The 24,489-nt window shown below is 43.1% G+C and overlaps 2 protein-coding genes across 3 annotated transcripts in view; one reads left to right on the top strand and one right to left on the bottom strand.

Moving 5' to 3' along the window:
• The window catches only part of stard13b (StAR related lipid transfer domain containing 13b), a 69,361-nt gene extending 49,585 nt beyond the window's left edge, over nucleotides 1–19,776 (bottom strand). The window contains exons 1-4 of one of the 2 annotated variants that reach the window (XM_068714915.1): nucleotides 19,664–19,776; nucleotides 8,844–9,924; nucleotides 1,777–1,911; nucleotides 439–585 (exon numbers count right to left, since the gene is read on the bottom strand). In XM_068714915.1, coding sequence (XP_068571016.1) covers nucleotides 439–585; nucleotides 1,777–1,911; nucleotides 8,844–9,809 — 1,248 coding nt within the window. In that variant the 5' untranslated portion in view covers nucleotides 9,810–9,924; nucleotides 19,664–19,776. Of the gene's footprint in view, nucleotides 1–438; nucleotides 586–1,776; nucleotides 1,912–8,843; nucleotides 9,925–11,487; nucleotides 11,601–19,663 lie in introns of those variants that run through there. The other variant, XM_068714924.1, reaches the window with a different exon arrangement.
• Nucleotides 19,777–20,968: 1,192 nt separating this feature from the next.
• Nucleotides 20,969–24,427, top strand: hdac12 (histone deacetylase 12). The gene is made up of 8 exons (XM_068714962.1): nucleotides 20,969–21,321; nucleotides 21,408–21,551; nucleotides 22,877–23,036; nucleotides 23,123–23,319; nucleotides 23,432–23,582; nucleotides 23,788–23,904; nucleotides 23,990–24,132; nucleotides 24,213–24,427. Exons 1-8 carry the CDS (start codon nucleotides 21,001–21,003, stop codon nucleotides 24,234–24,236), a joined length of 1,257 nt encoding a protein of 418 aa, XP_068571063.1. The 5' UTR covers nucleotides 20,969–21,000; the 3' UTR covers nucleotides 24,237–24,427.
• The last annotated feature ends 62 nt before the right edge of the window (nucleotides 24,428–24,489 follow it).

Consider the following 24,489-nt stretch of genomic DNA (forward strand, 5'->3'; position numbering starts at 1 on the left):
TCTAGATTGGATCTGATGCTCCACCATAAAGCATCTTTTCAAAAACATAAATCATATGTCTAAATCCAAACTGTTCAGCGACCAAAGACGAAAGGTTCAACTGAATTTCCTTTGATTCTTTTCAGTTTCATCTACGGACAGACAAGACCTTTGAACTGGCTGGGAGAAATACTTAGCGCAGTCCCGGCAGTAAACAGGTCATTGCAGTCAATGCTAAAGCCAGATTTGAGCTAAGAAAATAAAACATGTGCAACCGGTTGTGGAGTTAGACTCGAAGGAATATAGCAGCTCACGGCCTTAAAGATGAGAGGTTAAAAACAGAACTGTATATAGCAGGTTTGCAGGTACTGTACTCACTGCCGGTACTGTATGATTTCTCTTTGACTCACAGAGACCGTGGGACCCCTGCAGGAAGCTGCTATGCTCAGAGAAACTTACCGTCTTCTTGGTCGTTGCTCTTGTTCCCATCGAGGCGCTGCGAGGAGCGGAGGACCTGCTGTGGCTCGGACATTCCCCTCCGTCTGGCCGTTGGAGAACTTGGTGGTTCAGGGCTTGGTTCAACGTGGATTTTGAAACAGCGCCGCTCTGCAACAACATCACAACAACAATCAAAGACCCGGGTCCGTCTCTGTCCGGCCGAGCAGGCTGGGACAGGATGGTCTCAACGGTGGCCAGCGGAAAAGAAAACAAGAGGCTGAGGTCAACTGCTGGGGAAGTGAAATCTCCACTCTCAATTCAGCTCGACAGAGGCACACAAAAGAGCCTGTATGTGCGGATCGTCTTTGGAGAGGACGGAGAGGATGACCTCGTCAAATATCCCAGTAAAGATGTCTCGTCCTGCCCAGTCGCCTGTCATTAGTTAAAGCAAGTAATAGTGAATGCCTGGGATGGTTATGCAGATGCCTGCGAGGCATGTGAGCCTCTCCCAACCATTCCTAATGGACCAAATCATACAAACTCCCTTCAGTACAAAAGCTCTTCTGTGCGGTACACGCATATGGACGCCGAAAGAGCACTTTTGTTCCCAAATGCTAACTCTGTTGGGATATTTCATGAAACATGCCACCATGTGAAGAGCCCCTTTTTTTTTTTTTTTTTTTTTTTAGGGACAGAGCTGCTTGGTCCCAGTCGCAAACCTCAAACGCACAATGGCTGTCTGTTCCCGCTGCACCATTGTGACCCGGCTGAAGCCCTGTACACTCCAGTATCACATCTAAGAGCGGCAGACCTACATCATAAAACAGACTCAAGTCAGAAGGACACTATGAGATGGCCTGACAAAGCGCGTAGTGTTGCAGGCAGACTATATCCCCATATGTCACAAGTCCCAGACACAGTTACGACTCACAAGAGATCAGCGCACTGGACCTCCTCTGTCACATACTGGGTTTATGGATTTGAGAGCGCTTGTTTGAATCCAAGCCTAATGCAGAACACTTTTAAAACTCAGCGGGACATAAAGTTCCGATGAACACCTGTTTCTTCACAGGTCCAAATAATCCATAGGGATTTTCTCCTCACAGAGCAAAGCAAATTGATTCGGCGGAGTTTACAAGCATGACCAAGTATGCAGCGTACGATTCACATGGAATGTGTACAGTTCCAAGCGTGACAGTACGCATACCATCAGGCACCGCATGCTGCTCCATAACGCAGTTCATTTCTGCGTTTACATCACAGCACGAGGTACAAAGCTCTTGTCAGACCCCGTAGGAGGTGTGGTGTTAAGGTGAGCGACAGCAGTCGTGATGCAGGGCTGCGTGAACACACTCTCACCTGTTTCTTGCGGGTGGTGCAGGGCGTGTCGGAGGGGGAGGAGTTTGCACTCAGCGCCTCCTCTATGTCTAGATTGAGTTGGTCCAGTTTCCTCATCAGCTGGCTCATTGACTCGGACCAGGGAGACTTGACCTGCTGGTAATCAGAGAAGCAGTGATTTAAGCGAAGACAAGCTACTGCTGCTATATATAAGAGCATTGAGTCAAAGATTGAGCCAACAGCAGCAGGTTGATACAATTCACAAGGTTTTGTTTGCAATTTGTGTATTTAAGCACAATTACTTAGTCTTGTTAAATCTTAATCATTTTATTTTATTTTTTTTATCATGAATTGAACCATTTTAAAATAACTTTTTGTATTTTTAATATCAATCAATTGATCATGTTGTGTTTCTCCCCAAAATGGCAGCATTTCTGCATTATGGAAAGTCCAATTCACAGCAATAATCAAAGGAAAAGATACTCCCTTATTCAATCACATGAACTACATTATGCACACACACGCTTCCACGTAAGCTACACACACACACACACACACACACACACACAATGCTACGCATATGAGTTTTCAGTCGTTTGAGGTTAATGTCAAGTAGAGCTGCTGACACATCATCAAAATCGATTAGTATCTTAATTATACGCTTCAGCTAAACCAATCAGAATCAGAAACTAATTTCTTTATCTGACTTTCAAACCCGCAGTAACAGTAATTGAAATCAGGTTCATTAGTTAGTCCAGTGATTGCCTGTCATTCTTGCCAGACTTATTTAACACATGAGAGCTTTCGGTGAGGTGAGAGCTCTGTCGATTTACCACACTGCCCTGAACTCAAAAAGAGTTACAGGCAAAGCCCGAAGAAGCATCTTGCGAATTGCAGATGCTACCTCGGTGGACTTCACTGCTGCCACACATGGAAATGTGATCTCCTCTGCTGTGTCTCAGGGTGAAAGAGCAAAGGAGGAGGGCTCCAGACATGTGTACCCTACAGAGCATGATGGAATTCCCTGCGCTGGTTTTCACTACTCCCCAGACGCACCGTGTATATAAATAGACCATCCTCACACAGACAGGAGCTGTGTCTGAGGAGCTGGAGGTCCAGCCTCATAAATCAGCAAGATGCTCCTCAGTCACCAAAGCATAAATTAACATTGTTAATCCTGGATGAGGATCACATGCTGCAGCATGATGCGCACTCTTCTACAGCAGCGCTGTGGAACATTTTCAAGAATCCCAGAGTGAAATCCCAGAACTATTGAGGAGTGGATTTTCTAGAGAACATCTCTTCCAAAGTTTTTGACACAGTAGTAACAATATTTCCTGGGAAGCCCCTCCTGGAATATGGTCGCATCAGGAAGCAGCAACGAGGGTCAGATGAGGAAGTAAATGAGAATGAAAAAGTAAATGATCTAAATATGGATAAATATGGATGACATAACAGATCACATCTATGTGTTTCTACAGTCAGCGGTTCTTTAATGTTTAAACTGACTCCACCTCAATGAATAAATACAAACTCAATGTATGTAATTAAAACTAATTACTGTGACTGAGCCCTGATTACGGCCAGTCACATCTAAATCAAGTCATTATTCCATTTATAACATCAAGCCTCTCAATGCACAATCATTTCATTGAAGGGACTCATCAATAAATATTCCCAAGGGAAATCCCCAAAACATCTCGGATAAACAAGTATGACACTTGTTTTCGTATTTTCACTGATTCGCTGTAAAAGAGCTAGAGTCCAAATGAGGACAGGCCAACCATGTAACCTATTTTCAGAGTGTTTTGACTTCCCATAACTGTAAATATCATTCAGTTTAAAAAAATGTCTGTTTTGCATATAGCCTTTCTACAGTTGTGAACATGAAAATCATCACTTCTAAATCATAGAACAAGTTAAGGCACCGACAGACTTATATTGTGTTGTATTCTCCCTAAATTGGGAGGAATCAAGTGACCAGACACCAGACGGCGCATTTACTCCGCTGACCACCCAGAGTCAGCTGACTGACTCTGCACTGCTGAGAGAATGCCTTTTACCACTCAATCTCTCAGGAATGACCTAAATCAGGCCAATCCCCTGCTGACCCCTGAGGCCTGAGGGGTCAGCAGGGGTCACTGAGAGGAAGACAAAATGCTACGCTTCTCTGCTCTGTCTGCCTTCCAAGCTGACCAGGGAGTAGAACAGGTTTGACACGGGATCAGTATGTTTAAACAGCTCAATCCTCTGTGTCTTCACATACTTCTTATAGAAGACTGATCAATAACAAATCCACTCCACTCTCACTCTACAGCCCTGTAATAACGTAAGACAAGAATACCGTCGATGAACCTCTGCTCCTCCGACACACTTTATGTTTCTGTTTCCATCTTTCCAAGATATTTTCCAGGGAGCATCAAAGTGTCATCGCAGATAAAGGACAAGCCTAAGAGAAATGAATACTTCTTTCTGTATTGTAATTAGATACATACAATCACAAAAAGACTAAGAATGATGCCGTTTAATGAATATTTTTTTTGTCGTTGACAAAATAATGGTGATATGGTTGGTTGTATACGATTATAACACCAATAATGTACTAATTGAACTGTGAGCAGGAACACAACTGTGGCGACTAGCTCACTAGGCTAAGAGGGTTGTCTGGGGACCGGAGGGTCGGCAGTTCGATCCCTGGGACGTGAGCTGAGTCGAAGTGTCCTTGAGCAAGACTGTCCCCCTTGCTCCCTGGGCGCCTGTCATGGGTCCACTGCTCCCTGTTACAGGGATGAGTCAAATGCAGAGAAAAATTTCCCCCTCAATGGGATAAATATAGTGTAGTATAAACAGTTCTATAAACAGCTCTAGTTCCTGTTTATCATCGTTCTGAAATCAATGAAGCCGAGGCATTTTTGTAAAATTAGTCAGAGGGTAACATCAGTTTTTTTTTTAACCTGAAGCCTATTTTCCCATGTTTTTGTGTCTAAGTGACTAATATAGGACAACTCCTCACCGTAAATGTACGTCCACTGAGCTTGTGTCTGCCGCTGACAGGCTCACACTGCTGTTAAAAGTGTCTGACAACATTATGGAGAGAACCCTACAGAGAAATAAAACCTGTTCTTTTACCTTTCACTTGATCCCTTTGTTATTGTGTCATCTGACGTGTTGCTGGAAGGCAACGGTGAGTGAGAGTTGGTGAAAGGAATGCCAGTGCTGTCAGAGTCTGTAGCGTTGAAGTAAAGAAAGTGTGGCTTCGATTTGTCTAAAAGATCTTCAATGTCATGCTTGAATATTTAGATGATTTTGACAATGTGGAAGCGACTCGGGATTTCAGAACAAGACTTCGTCGAGCGAGACGCGCCATAAACAACAGGCCGGATCAAGCGAAAGGTAAAGAAAAATGTTTTATTTCTCTGTATGGTCCTTTTCATGATGTTGCCAGACACTTTTAATAATCTGAACCCGTCAGTGGCAGAAACAGGCATTTTTAGAGGACGAACACTGACAGTGAGGAGTTGCCCCGAGTGCTTACACTGCAGCCTGTTTAGAGTCTGCAGCGTTCTTGCTCAATACTGAACCCATTTTAAGAATTGTTGTCCCCATTAGTCGCTTCCACATAAAAACATGGGAAAATAAGGTCCAGGTTGAAAAATACCATAGCTACCCTTTAAAGCACCAAATCAAAAGGAACGAAAAGCATATGCGTATAAAATGTTATCACGTGTGAGTTCTGAACAAATCCTGATGTCTGCGCCTCAGTGGGTGTACATTCCTCCAACTAAACACAAGACAGAGACTGATACGACGGTGAGTCTATAGATATTATGTTATGACTTGAATTAATCTGGAATTAAGCTGTAATGATGGCAAGCACCAATCCTGCTGAAAGGCCCCGTGAACAAGAAATTAGCCTCCAGCGTCGGTGTGTGAGAAAAGATGACTGCAACTCTTCAGATCAAGAGCAAAAAGCTGCACCTCAGTAATCTTTCAAGATATGTTTGAAAAAAAAAACGCTTGATATTCTAAGTCAAATGTATTTTGTATGAGAAAAGAAAATGAAAGAAGCAGCAGATCTTGGGCGCTGGACTCCTAATTAACCCCTGGAGTCAGACAAACAGAAATGCAAGAAACAGATGCCCCACTCTGGCACATGCTCAAGCCAAATCTGGAACACATTCACACTGTCTCTTTTCAGTGACATCCCCACAAGGTGCTGGTTAGGAATGTCGGCACTTCTACTTCGAATGAGACAAATTCCAGAGAGGGCTTGACGCTCAAGTGAGACACTACCCTTGATTCATCTCTCGGTGCCTTTCCCCTCGATCCGGCCCCGGCAATTGTGTGAAGTCTTCACACCATGGCAACTGAGCTGGTATGAGTCAATCCTTTAGGTAAATGCATTAATGTTATCTTCTGGGGACAACAAAATGTGAGCCCACTATAACTTTATCAGCGCAAATTGGCCACATTGTGAACCCCAACACAGCGGCTTTGACATGGAAATGAGGAGTTAAGTGTGTGAGCTCTGGGCTCGGTGCCTAGTCTGCGCCACCCACAGAGAGTGCCAGAGATCACCATGGAGGTATCCAAATGTAGCAGGCGGTCATGCGAAAGGGCATCGGCTACCTGGCTACTCGGAGGAATAAATTACAGTCTTAATATCCTCCGACGCAAAACACCAACTGAACGCAGCCAGGAGAGTGTCCGTGGGGCGGGAAGGAGAGGCGAAGAAAAGTGTATTTCTGGGGGCATTTAGTCAAAGTTGAGCTAAATGATGCAAGCAGGAGAGGGGGGGGGGGAGTCATGAGACGACACACAGTGAAAACACTATGCACACAGTGCCCTCATATGGTCACTTTCAACAACTGCACCTATGTGCCGTTCCCCTAACTTTACCCCCACTTCAATAGTTTCACACAATTTAAACACAGATTAAATTGCAAAACTAAAACATTTAGTTCAATAATTGTTGTGGCATTCTGCAGTCAGGTAATTTGCCCATATGTTTTGGACTTGTTGCATTATTGATAAAAACGTATGCATGCATAAATGATGAATATTGGTCTTAATTGCTGTCATTTTGTCTTTTTTATAAAGTTTTACAGTGTGGGGTTGTAATTAGGATGCAGTTCAAATGTTATTCTGATGCAAATGAGACTCCCATTCACGATGAGTATTAGTACTTTGCTCGTATTTACTGTCTTTTTCATTCTAAGCATCATCTGTTTTTAAGAAAAACGACTTAATTAAGTCGTGGCTATTTCAGTTAATTCTACTCTCTGAAGGGAACCAGCTTTGAATGCAGACATGAACGACTTATTTTAAAGGTAACAAAAACAAGATTCTTTTTTCCAAGTGATTATGATATTCATTACAACACTAAATGATATTTCTGCCAATAGATCCACCTAAATGCTACACACTGTTCCTTTAAGCTCTTTCATATGATGAGTGGCCTAATTTTTGTGGTTCTGCGGTTGGATAATCTATCTAGTGTGTGTGTGTGTGTGTGTGTGTGTGTGTGTGTGTGTGTGTGTGTGTGTGTATAAAGTGATATGTAATAGCTTGTTTTCACTCATATATTTTCACTTTTTCTTTCCAGCCTGTTCCATGAAACTGTAGGCTTTCCTATAGCCATGCCCACATCGCAGTCCACCATTATGATAACAGAGCTTGTGGTGGGATGACATGAGCAGCATTGACCTGCAGTTCTTTGATATTATTGACAACAGGCTCCCTGGATTCCCTGCATTCCTCAACCCTTCTCCAAAACAGCTCATTCAGAGCAGAGTGTCATTTGGCACACAAAGCTGGCATTACCTCAACGTCTTACCACACCGACAGACGGAGACGCTAATCTCCACCAGCCGTTCACTACACCCTGTTTACATGTGCACTATTATCTGCAGACTGTTTAGAAAAGGATGACAGTTATGTGTTATTGGATATGTTCCCACCAGTCGTAACGGATTTGAACCTATCTATGAATGTTCACATGAGGCTTTAAAAGGGCAATACAAGTCAGGGATGAGGGTTTAGACTTTAGAGGATGGTTACAACCAAGGTCAGGCAAGAGGCTGTGTGAAAAAGAGACTGAAATGTGCCTTTTGTTGAAGATTAAGAGAGCCGCTCAGTAATGGATGTTCAGTGCTCATACGGCCTGCAATGGGATCTGTCAAAACACCGCTGCCTGCTGAGGGAGTGGAGGGAAAGCAGAGGCCGTTTGCATTCCTTCTGGATCTGCCTTTCACCGGTACAAATGTGAAGTCAGTGTACTCCTACACACTTCCAGGATACCAACTATGCATTATCTCTCAGTGTAATCATGTCAGCTCAATTTGAACGGACCAAATGAAGCTGAAAAAAATGACACAATAAGTCCATTTTCTTTTAGAAACAAGGTTTTCTAGAGTTTGAAGTGCCTTTGACTGATTCATTATAGACTAGAATTTGGGGTAATTCCTTACTGAACAGTACCTGCATTAGAACTGTATTACTTGTGGATATATTTTATTTTACTATCTAAAATGTTTTATTTATTTAATAGCTCATGTGGATTTATTACATGTGAAACTACGTTTACGTACTAGCTACATTACGTACTATCTTGTTGCACTTATTGTATTCGTATTACTTATAGCACTAACTGTTTCTCTTGTTTCTGCTCTGTACTTTGGCTCTGAGTTATGCTCTGCTTCATGCTCTTAGATGCTTGTTTGGAAAAGGAAATGTACTTATGACTTCTGGTGACTAGTAGTTCTTTTGATTACCAATGTTGAATGCACTTATTGTAAGTCGCTTTGGATAAAAGCGTCTGCTAAATGACTGTAATGTAATGTAATGTAATGAAACACAATTTGTATATTAAGCAGAGATAAATTCGCAATTGTACACGCAGGGTTTTCGGACATTTTCCATGGTTTTGAGGTATTTCACATGTGAAAATCTACTTGTGATAAATTATTTCATAGGAATTTTTTACACCTTACAAAAAAACATGTGAAACCACATGTGGCATTTGGACATTTTACGTGCATATTTGTAAAGGGTTCCTCGTAGATGCTTTTAAATGAATAGCAGCGTACCTCCTTACTGCCGGTGTCCCGCTCTGCTTCAGAACCACAGCTTCTGGCCGCGTGGTTGATCTCTGCTCGGGCGCTCACAGCTCCTCTCCTCTTGTGTTTGTCTTTGCCTGTGCTCCTCTGTCTGCGATTGACAGCGTACTCTCTGCTCTGAGGCAACTCTGAGAACACGTCATCGTCGTCCCCATCATCACCATCACCATCATTGTGATCATCATCCTCCTCCTCCTCCTCCAGTGACGACTCTCCGTCGTCAGAACTCTCATTGACAAAAGCATGGTCGTCAGCTACTGAGGGACAGGTGTAGTGTGAGAAAGTGATGGAGCTCGGTTTGTACTTCACAATGCGTGGGAGATCCAGGACTCTCAGGCCGGGATCCGGAACAGTTGCAGGGACGGTGAGGGTAGGAGTGGAGTCAAGGTTGAGGATGGGACACGGGTCCCCTGGAGGCATTAAGACATGGCCATTTGTGACCGGCTCTAACCTCTTGAAGTGTGTTTTTACACATTCAGAGTTCAAATCTATTGTCTGACCAGCATGATTCTGAACCACCTGGTCTTCTGCAACCGGAACAGGAAGCGAACAGCAGTTGCCATTTGTCCGAGGTAATGTGGACGCAATGCCTGCTTCATGAAGGTGGGCTGAGGCCACTGGACCAGGGTCCAAGGGTGCTTCACTGAGAAGGACTGACTGTCCAGACTCCTGTAAGCACACCGCTTCATCAGATTCAATGTTGTTATGACTGACACAAATAAAACTCTTCTTTAGCCTGTGTATGTCTTCATCCGACTCCAACAGCGAGTTTCGGGCTTCAGGGAGACAATCATCCCCTCTGTGGTCTGCTGAGCCGTTAGCCGACAGAGCAGAGCTTTCTGAGGTCAACTCCTGCGTTGAGAAGGCAATGTTCTGTAATCCTGAACCTGTCCAAGACTGATGGTCCTCCAAATTCACCACAGGTGGAATCTCCATGATGGTTTTCTACAGTTTTTCATAATTCAAAACATAAATCCACAGATACTTGTGCTTGATGTATCGGATGGCCATTTTTATCCAAGATGCTTAGTCAAACCACGCAGCAGATGACCTGAAATAAACAGAAAAGAAAATACGTGAATGGCATGCAACACATCTGACAAGCGAGTGAGATGAAGATTAATTCCAAAGACAACACAGGCACAACACGATGGACCATACATACGTCTTAGATGTCTCTGCGTCCTGTAATTGTCGACGTGTCGCTATACTACCACCGTTTTATGTAAAGCTTCTACATCCAGCCCTGAACAGCTCTGACTATCCAGTGAGAAGTGTGCTGTGAAATTCAACATCTGGCTCAGGCTGGGCTGTTCAAGTCTGGATCTGTTTCACACACGGTCGTGGTGACATCACTGCACAGAGGAATCCGACTGCTCTTCCCCAGTCGGTGATTTACTACGAGCTGCACCATTCATCAGGGCAGAAGATGTCCCCAGTCGACTATGGTTAACATCCCACTCACCCCTTCATTAAGGCCTTTTGTTAAAACACACCTTTGACAGGTTTGAGACATTCATAGAGCGCACGGAAAAACAAACAATTGCAATATTATGCCGCTAACAGATGATTATCATCTTGTTCAACCAAAAAAAATCTTTCCTCAGAGGACATTTTTGGTCAGGATAACAGTGCAACTGAACCAATAAACTTTGAAAATAAACAACCTGCACAAGACCTGCTGAGTCCAATATTTTTCCCCCTCATGTTTTAACAGCAAACACTTGATCGTATAAATGGAAGCCCAGAAAACAATCAGCTAGTTCAGTGCATTTTCTTGAAGTGCTCCACACAGCTATATAGAGTTAATTAATTTCCATTCATTTACACACATGTCTCCGCTGTTACTGTGAGAAAGCTGCAGTTGGCAGCGCCTTTACCATGGCCTTGAGACACTTGAAACTCACCCGAACACGCACACACACACACACACACACACACACACACACACACACACACACACACACACATACATACACACGTACGTACACACACACACACACACACACACACACACACACGCATACATGCAACGACACTCTTTTGCTTTTAGGACACAAGCAGATAAAACAACCACGGACAAGGACAAAATCTGACTCTGAAGATATGTTTTATAAATACAGTATGAATATGGTGTAAATAATAAGTAAATGAAACGGCGTATAGCGCCTCCTGTAAAACCTGTGCCTTCATGGTGAGAGTGAACGAGAGCGTACAAGAGATTAGGGTTCCTTCCAAGAAACCCCTCTTTTAAAAAACACTAAGCAAAGAGGGTCTCATTATCCTCAAATGAATGCAGAGCAGATTTAAATGGAGGGAAGAAGTCACAGACTGAAAATGAACTGTGAGTGTTGACTCGCAAGCCAAAACCACAACTTATTTAGAAGAGTGAAAAAAAAAAAAAAAAAAAAAAAAAAAAAAAAAAATCATCTCGGATCATTTTCAACAGAAACGTCCCAAACAAGTCCTCTCACGCAGAAACAATCTATAGCAGAACGTTCTCAACTCAGCACCGGAGGATTAGCAAAGAGAGGAATTGAGAGTTTGAATTTGTTTCTCCATCATAAACACATGCCAGTCACATTCACAGGTAGACAGAAGACAAAAGACTCACCTTTGGGGGGGGAAAAAAGTTGTCTGTGTTGCCCAAACAGTGTCACCGAGAGCATATGGCTGGGAAAAAAAAAAAAAAAACAGTGGCAGTGAGGCTCGCTCCTGTTACAGCAGAGAGGGTTGGACTGCCCCTCGCAGAGCCACACTTATGTCCCCATAGGCCTATTCTTCTAACTGGCAAGCTTGTCATCACAACCACCACCCCCTCCTCTTGTGTTTCCCCTGGGGGGCTAGCAGTGACTAAACCATTCAGAATATGCGTAAGAGCAGGGAGTATGTGTACGCGTTGGGCAATGGAAAGAGGAGGAGAAAGCGGGGGGGGGGGGGGGGGGTGTTGGAGGGAGCAGCAGTGGTTGGCACTGTAACAAGGTGAACTGGGTTTCCAGCCCTTACAAACAGGCTGTGAGGAATGGCCGACTTCACCGGGCCGAGCTCTGCAGCAGCAAGATGCTCTGCAGCCCTGACCTGATCGCTTCAAAACACCGGGCTGAGGAATGCTTTCAAGTCAAAAGGGGGAAAGCTGCGAAGCACCGTGATTTACTGGGGCGCATTAGGTAAAGATTATTAAGGTGATATCTCCACAAGAGGATTTGATGCTGAAATGAAACCAAAAGCATGTTTCCTCAAGTTTGTGTGCAACACTATATATAGAAAATCTGCCACTGAGGAGCGAGCCAATTTGCGGCGTCTCGTTAAAATCATGCACTGACAGAATGCTTCATGGTATGCTAGGGCAAAGCACTCCCTATTGATAGTCGATACACATTCTGTTAGTGTCAAAAAAAAAAAAAATCAGGGAATATCCAAATAATCGAAAAACACTGAAGTTAAACATTTTCATTCTCAAAAATCCTGGATTCATCCTTTGATAATCCTGTAATATTGACATACTTTCTACTTGGTGTTCTGCTTGTCATTCAGCTGTGAGCGATTCCCATTGGACATGAATGATAAGTGAACAAACAACAGACCTGTTGTGGTTTAGAGTTAAAAATGCATGCAGGAAGAGCCAAGTACACCACACATAGGGATGTGTGGGTGAAAGTGAGAGAGCATGAGAGGGGCAGGGCTGAGCATTTGTGTGTTCATTGGCTGAGGACTTGTTGTTTATGCAGCCCCTGGGCTCCCTGAAGGCCCTGATAGGACTGAAGTGCTGAAGAAAGAATTTCTGGGTTCACATTCTGTAAGTCCTTGACTTTTGAGCATGGGGGGGGGGGGGGGGGCCTTCATTCATTCATTTGTTTATTCACTTTTTCCTTCAGTCCCCTCACCGGGAGAGAGACGGTGAAGCCACCACCACAAATCATCACTTGGCCTCAGTTTGACCTCTGGCCAGCGGGGAGAAAATGAGCGCCGACTAACTTCTCTCATTCATAAAATACTTTGCAACCTGCCCGGGGCCGTCATTCTCTCTCTCGGCAATGCTTCAAAGCTTCTTCCTGTTTTCCCCTTTTTTTTTTTTACAAGTCATCTTTAGCATCTGCCTTGATTTCTGAAAATATATACTCACTTTACCCATCAACAAGGCCAGAGGGTTAGGGTTAGGGGTAAGGACAATGCAGAAAAGAGTATTTTTCCAAATAAATTTCAGATAGAAATACCCTGTGGTGTATTTGGGATCAGTCACGGAGCCATACACGACATAGCAGCCATGCAACAGCAATAAATCCACTGTTTGACCGCTGAGATAAGGTACGTGTGCAAACCTTTGTTTGTTTCCTAGATCTTTTGTTCAGAGCGAGTGACATTCCTGATGTCCTTGTTGGATATCTGTGTTTACATTTCCCCTATTGTCTGAAAGGTTGCATGGAAAGGTTGCAAGGAGACAAGCGGGAGGTTTGGCCTATATGCCAACTAATCATATAAAAGAATCGTCCCTGAAAGCCAAACTCCTTAGTCAGCAGTTTATTCAATTCCTAAAAGACAGTCAACACCAAAAAGACAAGACATCCTAAAATAATCTTCGTGCCTAGGCTGTGTACACTCGCATAAATGTGTGCACAACATGAATTTGGAGCAACTCGCAGAAAATGGTCTTGTTGACTCTGTCTGAGAGAGGTAACACTAGTATGCAGGTGCATGAGGACGAGAGAAAAGGAGCAGAAGAGAGCCTGTGTCGGCTCTTACAGTAAAAAAACAAAAACAAAGAAACACCAACTTGAACAACTGGCTGCTCTTAATGAGCCTTTTCTCTGCCTGGTCTATCGGAGCTGTGCAAGTGAACAGTCCAAGGCCAGTGGGAGTGAGAACATTTCGGGCTCAAACACGGCTGGATGTTCTCACGCTAACCCTGGAGACCCCTCTCTGCCCACGCCTCTAGTGGAAACAGCCTTGTTTGTGTCACTGCAAGAGAAACACTGACTTTACTTTCCACGGGGGATGGAGGGCGGACTCAGCACCTGGAGCAGGAGGGAGGAAATAAAAGAGAACAAGGCCTTTGTAGATTTAGTCACTTTACACAGGCCAAACACCAAGCTCTGTCGCTTCAGTCAAGTGTGTTCAACCGTGTTTCACACTCCTCTTTACACCCAATCTCACTTTTATATTAAAAAAGAATTTGCTGTTTTGGGTAATAAGGCTGGTAACAAGACTAAATACTAACATTAGCATGCTAACATGCTCACAATGACAACACCTAACATGCTGGTGATTAGCAGGTATGACCTTCACCATCTTACAGAGTGAAGACTGAGGTTGATAGGAATGTCAAATGTTAAATTTCCCCGATATGAATTACAGGTCTACGGAAAGAGGATGACAAATGTTGTATGGATTATAAAGGCCTTTGAAGCAAATTTGTGATTCGTGATATTGGGCTTTATGGATAAATTTGTCTTGACGTGACTCAAATACAAAGTATATTTAAATATCTAAATCTCATTATCCTAAAAAGTCCTGAATGTGACCCGTGCGCCCGTTTGAGCTTCTGTTTTCTTCGTTCCAGAGGTTGAGTGAAAATGTTCATCTCCTAAATGTAACTTTTTCTAACAGCAGTAGAATGAAAACAAGACAAGGGCTCCTGCTGCAGATCACCACTGTGACAACTATCTCAAGACAGGAGGGGGTTTGTGGACAAGCTGCCAAAGCAAAGTGCCAGAGATGGCAGGCATACCAAGGCCCGGACGCAGATCCTCAGCAGGCGGAGAAGCTCAGTGCCAACCCCTCCAGAAAAAAAAGCAAAAGTGAGTGTAAGAGGATATTACTGTTTGTCTTTGGCTGATTTAGAGAGCGATAAGAAGGATAATTTGCCACTCTGTTCACCGCTCACTTCAGCTGGAAGAGTGTAACAGATTGAAGTTGACAGAGTTCATGAACTATTCACTAAAGAATTGCAACACCTGAGGGTACAAAATACGTTTTCAAAGAATAATCAATCTCGAGCCAGACTAGACATATGCACTTTTTATTATGACATTTTAATCTACGAAAAACATATTTGTTTCTATTTTGGAATTCTTCTGGTCTGTTTGCATTTTAGACTTTATAAAATATGACAGTATGACAAGTAACATCCTGACTCAAGCTTGTGCAACATATTTCAGCCCAGAGTACAGCAGCCATCTGATACACTGTAAAAAATATATTCATCAAAACATCTCAGCGCCTCAAATCAACTCCAGATAGGTTCTAGTAAATATGAACTTCTCATAAATATCTTTTTTAGCGTGCGTGGACGTTTGAAAGGTTTACTTTTTATTCTCTAACCTAACTGTTATGTTTATTATGGATCTGTTGAAGACAGTATGCTTCAGTAATATTTACCTTAGAGAGTTTATATCAACTACTTTATTAGAACCTGCAGTGAAAATATCGGTTTGAGATTAGTTTCAAAGACGTGACGGTCTAACAAAAAGTCATGAACAATGTGCATTATGGGAAATGTAGAAACATATTTTGGAGTTTGACCAATATGTCGGAATAAAAGTTAGGACGATTCCGCCTCTGGTGAAACAATGTTAGACATTCATTTTCATATTTGAGCACACACCATTATGAAAATGCAATATTCATTGTTTAACTACCAAAATAAAAAATAAAACAGGTTTCTTTTGCCATTAACTGTTATACATCTGACTAAAGTAATGGAGATTTATATGACGTTGGTTTACGGCCCATGAGAATGTTTTGCAGCGTATGAGGAGAAACACCTCCTGCGCTGTCATTTCACTCGCTGTCTCTTCCCTCCCTCTTATCAGCGCTATCAACACGGCCGTCAAGATGGGGCAGACGTCTTGAATTGCCTGTGGTCTTCACGTGGCACGGTGAGATTAAAGTGAGGGGAAGAGAATGGAGCCAGCTGTGTTGCTGAAACATGTGGCTGTATGGTGGCGGGGTTTGCCTGCCAGCAATGCAACAAGTTACAGCTGCACAGAACAAGAGTGAGTCTGTCAAAGCAGCGAACAGTGACAGGGTTAAGCTGCGTCTACAATATGAAGAATCATCACATTTCATCTGCGCCCGCCGCACTGATAACATTCATTTCTATCGAAGGATAGTACGTGTAAAAGCATGCACATCTATTTCAGTGTGTGTGGGGGGGGGGGGGGGGGGGGGGTTCTGCCGTTGCTTGCAGCACTCTTATGTAACATGAACCACTCAACTGTGGAAAACAGAGGAGTATAAAACAAAATGTAGACATCATTAGAAAACATTCCAGCAATACCACAGTCTGACTCGATATCTCTGCATGCTTTCAGACTCCCCATCGGATTCCAAGCATACCACAGACCACGGGGCAGATGTTCTGCATTATCACTTCTCTCTACATCCTCACGTTGTCTCGGTCCCGAGAGCCGATCAAATCAGCACGGAGTTGTTGTGGGTCCTAAGAAAACGGCTTTTATGTTCCCACTTTTCAGATTGAGGTGTAAATTCAATCTTTCGGGGGGTTTTTGTCACAAACTAACCGTCCGTTTGACGTTACATTTTTTTTTTTTTTTTTTTTAACATACATTCCAATGAGCAAATGTAGAACTAAGGCATGGAGGCGATAATCCTAATTTGACTGTAAATATAATCAAAGTAATTAAGAATCAAGACATTTTCTCCATGTTTTTCAGAACAAAGCACTTGGTAGCTAACTAAAAAATATCAGCAACATGCAAACGGGAACACATTGGATAGTTATAAAGAAGAAAATCATATCAAATGAGAAATGTGTGTTTTCACTCAGCAGGAGACGACATCCACAGCGAAGCTAAGACTGAGGACGTTTTTGTCTCACAGCGTTTCGATTGTGTAAGATTACATAAGAGTAAAAGTGTAAAAACCTTCCTGGGGAAAGTCTAATTTGGGTCACAGATGAATACTAAGAGACTGAATTCACCTCTTAATCGTGTTGAATCTCATATCAAATACAACCAGTTTCCATTGAAGTATTCCAAAATCCCCAAAGTCCATATATTCCACTGTATTTAGGAGTGTTTCATGTAAAATGGTGGACACATCCTAACTGTGGTATCATTATCTAATAAGTGTTCCCACCAGCATGGAGTTAAAATCACACATCTCATCATTAATTAGAATCCCAGCTGCTTCTATAACACCCCATGAGAGCTATTCCTTTCATAAATGCTGTGTTCTTACCTTTATTTATTTCTTAGGTTGTCCAATTGTTCAGCTTTGCCAACCAATAGGCAATTGTTTGAGAAGTTAAAAAGCTGATTAAATACTAAACTTAATGCCCTCAGACACTAAGAGCAATGTTCCCATTCAGAACGTAACAAAAACGCAATGGATGAACTATTTGCAACAATGATTTATTTATTTATTTTTTGCCTACGCTTTGGGGCTTGGCAAATATTGGGGTATGTGCATATCCTTGGCCTCGCTCCTAATCATGAACTCCTGGTATTTCATTGGCTCACACGTTACTGCTTTTTGACGACACATGCGAGCAGCAGCACCCACTGCTCACCGCGCAACAGCCACACGAACAACACGGCAAACCTCAGAGAACAGCTGTGAGGACATTCCCAAACAATGAGTGGCGCTGGAGAATTTGTCAGATCCAGTGATAACGAGGACGGATGTAAACATTGAGGGTAAATTATACTACTGCACCATGATTTCATAGCACGTATGTGATTATAGGAGGCCGGGGGTGATGAGCGGCGAATCAGCTCAGCCTTTTTTTTTTTTTTTTTTTTTTGGGGGGGGGGGGGGGGGGGGGGGGGGGGATTGCCTCGGAGGGACGAGGCAGCAGGCCGTCGCCGTCGCACCCAGAGAGAAGCTACAAATTAATTCCCTCCAACAACAACCCCAGTCCTCACCTGCTGCAACACGCTCTGCCAGCACTCGCAACCAACCAGCAAATTCCTTCCGCTCTGAGTTGTGAGGCGGAGGGTGAGGACCGGGGTGTTGTGATTTGTGCCGTTGTGTAATTGACAGGTATGTTTGGATCCAGTGTCTGATGCACGCATCACACCACCACCCACTGCCCCCACTGGGGTCGGACAACAAACAGGCTTGCTTCCAGGAACGTGACGGTACATGCCAAGATGACAGGGCTATTCAGAGATGACGGGGTGATTCTTTCGGTTACACCACATTGCGTGCAGCAAGTCATTGATCCCATGCTTGTGTAAACCAAAGGCCTACAATATGTGTCCAACACGTTCTTTAAGCCAAGTCCAACATGTGGCTTTTTTGTTTGAATAAACTTTAACTCTACCTTCAAAGCAGGGAAACACCTGAGAACAATCTGACTGTAATTTATGACAACACAACGCTGAGATTTAGAAAAACTTGTTTTTAGTCGGCCTGCTCTTATTTTGCCCGATGAGAGCAGAGAAAATGTTATCAAAGCTGAGCAGTTGTCAGCCTCTTCTTTATCTTTGCTAGGAGCTGTAAGGCCTTGAAAGCAGCTGCTCTGAAGCAGACTGCTGCTCACTCACAGCTGACTGTCAGCTGTGGTTTCTCTTTCACTGCTGCTAAATATTAAAGAAGCACGCCAGCGTGTTTGCAGCTTTTAACTCTTGCTTCAAATCGGGTACACTTTACATTTTGTTGACCATTTTCAAATGCATCCTTTCCAGTTTTAGATTTTTGGATGTACCGCTACTGTTGTTTCAGGCATCCATTGGTTTTCATTGGTTTGTGAATGGTACGACAACCTATTAGCATACACTTGAAACTTGCTTGATTCGGGCCATCGATCACAGTAAACATCAACGTCTGCATTACAATTACAGTTTACATGTAGACTGATTAGAAGGCTCTGCAATAGAGCTGAAACATATAATCTATTAGTCAATCAACAGAAATTTAATCAGCAGCTATTTTGAAAATAATTGATTAATCAAGTGTGGATCATTTTCTGGTTTTCTTAGTCCTTTATGATAACAAATTGAGTGTATTATGTGCCTTCAGACCGTTAATCGTGCAGAAGAAGCATGTGAAGATGCCATCGACCAAAACGATTGGATTCTAAAACAGAAGCATGGCTTGCAAACCGATTACCAGTGATGTAAAGTAAAGGTGAAGCTAAAACATGCAAAACCAGTGGTGTGGGCCTTTAAAAAGATAAGATGAAATATTAGAGAAATCAATATGTTAAATAAATGAATATAACCTGTATCTACTGCATGAAGCCAACAATGTTTCTGTCAGGATATACTGGAGTCTTTCATTGAGAAAGAGAGTCCCTTCCTTCCTCTCTCACAAAGCTGAAGCCGGTAATCGATTTCAGCTCTAATCTCCTCTCTCTGTTATGAGGAGATCTCTCCTGTGCACCTGGGGCCAACGCTCTCATCTTTTTTTCCTTATCTGGCAGATTGTCATCTGCCTGTGAGCACACTAGCCCTACCCAGTGGGGGTGCACTAATCCCCATTCACCAGACTCTTTATACAGAGACACACACACACACACACACACACACACACACACACACACACACACACACACACACACACACACACACACACACACAGACGAAAGTACGGCAGACAGTGCCTTGAGCTGCCTGCTAGCAATGTAAAACAGCGACAGATGGGAGAGGCAAAAACCAGCCCCAAAAGCAGCTAATCACAGGTCATTACAGTGATATGGAAACTATGGCATTTTATGGCTAAAAAAATATACATTTTTTTAACCATGAAAAGCACCAAAATGCAAATGTTGACCCTTTTTGTGAACTTATAAAATGCAAGTAAATTATTTGCATCACATCACTTACCCTTGGGCAGAGTCCTCTGTCACTTGAAACTGGACCACGGCGAGAGAGTGGAGAGAGTGAAGGCTCCGAGTGTGACGTGATTTCGGCGTGACACCATAAATGATCCTCGACGACTGTGATGAACCACCTTGGCCACGACTCGCTCTGGCGTGACAGGAGGGGAGATGAAGGCTGCAGAGGAGGAGGGGATAAAGATGGTCAGGGTACTGACAAACAACGAGGAGGAAATCTGATGAATGCAGAGAACAAATGCTCTCATAGCTTTGTGTAAATACGCTAAAAGAGCTAAAAGTAAAAAGAGCTTTGATCATCAGGAGGAGAGAAAAAAAGTGCAGAATGAAAATCATGAATTCATCTCCTTTGCATGGGGTCTCCACTCACCCTGACTTTGCTCTCGGAAAGAAATAAGTATGCATGCAACAATGTCATCAGATAGGACAGAACAAGATCAAGACAAATTGTCCACTGATTTTTCTATGTTCAAGAAATTCAAACCTCAGGGTCTCATTTGTTCCAACAAGGAATAATTAGAGCAGAAAACACAGATTGATGTAAGGCTAAATGCCTTGGTGGATTTTGTGATGCAGTTCTAGTGCTGAGGCTTTATCTCAATCTCAAGTTTAGGTGATGCTTTTCACATTCCACGATGAAGAAAATCACAATTGTTGTACAAAAAATCCTACTACAGCAGTATTAATTAAAAATGTTGTTTGTGTATAATACAAAAAAAAAAAATCATATGTCAATACTTTTGATAGTATTGAGTCTGTTGGTGATAGTTTACTTTATAGGATCACACACTGTCACAAACAAACATCAGTAAGAAGTGCCTCACTTTATATAGTAAAGCAGAAATGTGATGCATTCCTGCATTCAAAATCGTGCTGCTCGTCTACAAATCACTCTGTGGCTCAGGGCCCAAAAAGACATCTCTGATATGCTTGTGTCATATGAACCCCCTAGAACCCTTAGGACATCTAGGCCTGAAAACCAGGAACCAACTCTGACCACTTTTAAGTCAAACTACCCAGCAATGACTTCAAAAAAGAATCCTCTTAGCATTTTAAAACAGCCTGTAATGTTAATGTGGGAGTGTGCTGTGCTTGTTTTTTTAAATCTTTTTTATACTTAATTCAAACAACACTACTATACTTTAATGAGTCACTTGCCTGTACTGTTACACTTAGTTTTGTTGTATTTGATCACCCTGTAAACCACATTAAACTGCCCTGATGTATGAAATAAAGTTCTTCCTAGAGAGATGAAAGCAGGACATATTTCACTTTCACTTCTCACCATCATGTTGTTCATCTGCAGTATCCACTCCGCATCGTTAGATGGTGATGATCCACCGTGTAACCGCCACACGCACACACACACGTCTCCGTGTTGTTTTCACTCCATCACAGCAGATGGCGGGAGAGAGGACAAGCACGGTGAAACATCCGCCTTCAGCACGGTTACTGTCCCGTTTCACAACATCGAACTGCAGAACATTGAACATTTCCCCGCAGAGCGCTAGTCAGTCTGTCAGTGGCCTGACGTCGGAGGGAGAGATGACCCGCATCACACTCGTATGTTCTAGAAGACCTCGCATAAAAGTCGGACGGCTGGTCGGTGCGGCTTTGACCGCCTGCAGATGTTTCCACACCGAACCAGTAAGAACTTCATATCCATTGAGTATACTACATGCGCTGTGACCTGCATTCACATTGACCTTACAGTGGGACTCCTCACCTTGCAGGTCAGACATGAATCCGGCGCACTTCCGATAGTTCATCACAGCAAGTATGTGTGCGACCTCCCACCCAACCACAGGTTCCCCATGGGCAAGTTCCCCCGGGTTCTGCAGCATTTAATCAAAGATCAAGTCATTACAGAGAAACAGGTGAGCGACTCATTCATGTAGGCTGCCTTCAGGGGCGTTTCTAGGATTCAAAGAAAGGGGGGCTTAGCCCTAAGGGGAGAGGCATGTTTGGCAATTATTTATTTTTTTGGGGGGCGGGGCATTTGGGGCCGTGGATATCCATTGTTTCAGACTGTTCATAGATTGGTTCAATCAGAAAGAGTGTGATTTTGCTCTGTAGTTTTGCTTGCATTCAGTATAAGATAACACAAGAGACAGAATTTCAGAGTCATAGTGACATTTTACACAAATATGAACTTTTCTCAAATAAAGAGAGAGAAATCATTTTCCTGCTTGTAAAGGAAAGACGGATAAACTAGCTTTCATATCCGCGTCACTCCCAAATCCTAATTGTTAAAGGGACCGCACACAATGGATGGAGAGTGGACCTGACACTGTCAACTTTTGAGTTGTTTACTTGTTTTATTATGAGCAGAAGGGAATACGAGTTTGATCAACATTTACATCTGAGATAAAGATGAACTAGTTCAGTGTCAAATATGCCATTAACTGATTATAAACAACAACATTCTATAGGGACTGATATTATTGTTTCGAAATACTAGAGAGATATATTAATGCAAAGAATAGAGAGATGTCGATAGTTAGTTCTTGTATTTCTAATTCGCTCGTTCACTCTTGCTCACTGGAGACAGTTTCTAACAAAATAGCTAACTTAGCTAGCTTAGTGTTCACATAGCCCGCTACAATATTCCTTTTCATTTGCCTCAAGTAAAGCTAAATTTAAGCAGGTAACAATTGTTAACAACTACAGATAGCCAAATTCTGTAACTACCTATACTTACAATTTCACTCCGTGCATCATTTACTATGAGCTGACGTTAAACTCCTTGGCTATAATCCTGGCTGTCGTTGAGAGAGACGTTATTTGGCAGAGTGAGAAAGCCAGCGCAGCAGCCTCCCCAAGGTCCTAGTGCCCGGGATACTTAAATGTAAGTATGAGCTTCAGCCCCCCTAAAATAGGCCTAACGACGCCCCTGGTTGCCTTCAAACATCTGGCCGGGGACAGCAGATACAAACTAGCCTCTCTGGCTAACTCTGGCTCACTTACAGTTTTACAGAATAAATAAATAAATAATATGTTGTGATTCTAAATATTTTTTAGTGCTGAAATGTCACAAAATATAATCGATTAGTCAACTGATATTAAAATCATTTTGACAACACATTTAAAGATGTTTCCCTGGGTGCTAGTACAATATGTTTAATAGCAATGAAAAAGATACAGATAGATCATCGTTTCCATTGACAGCACTTATTTTCTCACATTTCTTTCTTCGCAGTAGGTGTGGGTCCCTGAAATTGCCTCTAAAGATTTACTCAGCTGTGTGCACACTGAGGAATACCTTAACAACTTCATAAGTGGGAAAATAAAAGAGCAAGAACAAAGGAGGACAGGTTTCCCCTGGAGTGAAGGTTTAGTGAGACGCTGTCGATATGAAACAGGTGAGGAGAACGCCTCTCGGTGATCCCGCAGCTGATTGGCCCGGAAAGATCACGCGTGACGATGTCACCTTCTCTGCTGTCGACAGGTGGGACTGTTCTCGCTGCTGAAGTAGCTCTGCAGAGGGGTCTGGCCTGCAGCACAGCAGGAGGAACCCATCATGCGTTTCCAAGCTACGGTTCAGGGTTTTGTCTCCTCAATGACTTGGCGGTTGCAGCCAAATACCTGATGGGCGGCTCCTCGCCCAAAAGGAAGGTTCTGATTGTGGATCTAGATGTGCATCAGGTAGCGTTAACTTGTCTCTGCTGCTTTTATTAATGTCCTGCCAATATGTCATTCTGTCATTCAGCTCAGCTCTACGCCAGCGGTAAACCTTTCGTCTCTTGCGTCCAAACAGGGCGACGGCACTGCTTTCATTTTTAAAGAGGAGCCGTGTGTGTTTACATTTTCTGTGCATTGTGGGAAAAACTTCCCCCTCCGGAAACAACAGAGTGACCTAGATGTCAGCGTGGAGGATGGGCTGGAAGACAAGGAGTACCTCTCCACAGGCAAGTTCACACAAGCCATAATAATAATAATAATAATCCTCATTATAATATGTGTTGAAAGTTAAGATCCAGATAGTGTTGCTGTGTTCAAAGGTTACTTTTTTCTCTTAGCTGCTTTAAAAAGCGTCTTAAAATGAACAAGCTAAATGAAATGCTGAATGAAGAGTGTGTTTCCATGACCTTACATGTCTGATGTTCTCTCCAGTGGAGGCCCACCTCCCCCGGCTGCTGGAGACCTTCCGTCCAGACCTGGTCCTGTACGACGCAGGTGTCGACCCTCATTGGGAGGATGAACTCGGGCGGCTCCGTCTGACCGACCAAGGTGAACCGATAGCTTTGACACCCGAGCTGGTCTCCACCTACAAGCCGTTTCTGGGCTCTTTTGAATGACTGTGTGTATCTCCTAGGGTTGTATCAGCGAGATCTGTACGTGATGAAGACCGTGGTGAGCAGAGGTGTTCCTCTCGCTGCCGTTATTGGAGGAGGATACTCGAGAGACATCGACGAACTGGCCGTGAGACACTCCATCGTTCACAGAGCGGCAACTCGGGTACGAACACGGGGGAAAAACAGATGTTGGACGATCATACAAAAGTGTCTAATTTTGAATTAATGCTCTTCATATTTCAGGTGTGGAGGGAGTGTGGAATGTGAAACCTTTATGCCCTAAATCAAGAGGAGCCTCAGAGCCAAACCGGTACTTGATCTTCAGGAGACAATGTTTATATTTCAGAATTAATAAACCTGGTTGTTGTACATTATATGAATCAATACTTGTTTTATATACTGTATATAGTATTCTGTACATGCAGCAGCTTTACCCTTCAGTAAAGAATTATGAAAAAGATATTGGAGAAGATTCATTCCTCACCGATTCTACCGTCTACTCAGGATATTTTTATTTGGG

This window comes from Cebidichthys violaceus, unplaced genomic scaffold, assembly GCF_023349555.1.
Source record: "Cebidichthys violaceus isolate CVI_PGR_0920_01 unplaced genomic scaffold, fCebVio1.0.p SCAF_1, whole genome shotgun sequence".
Taxonomy (NCBI): domain Eukaryota; kingdom Metazoa; phylum Chordata; class Actinopteri; order Perciformes; family Stichaeidae; genus Cebidichthys; species Cebidichthys violaceus.

Coding starts and splice junctions, on each gene's coding strand:
- hdac12 (XM_068714962.1), top strand. CDS start 21,001: ATGGTGATGATCCACCGTGTAACCGCCACACGCACACACACACGTCTC. Junction 23,320..23,431: donor TGGATCTAGATGTGCATCAG/GTAGCGTTAACT, acceptor GCGTCCAAACAG/GGCGACGGCACTGCTTTCAT. Junction 23,905..23,989: donor GCTCCGTCTGACCGACCAAG/GTGAACCGATAG, acceptor TGTATCTCCTAG/GGTTGTATCAGCGAGATCTG.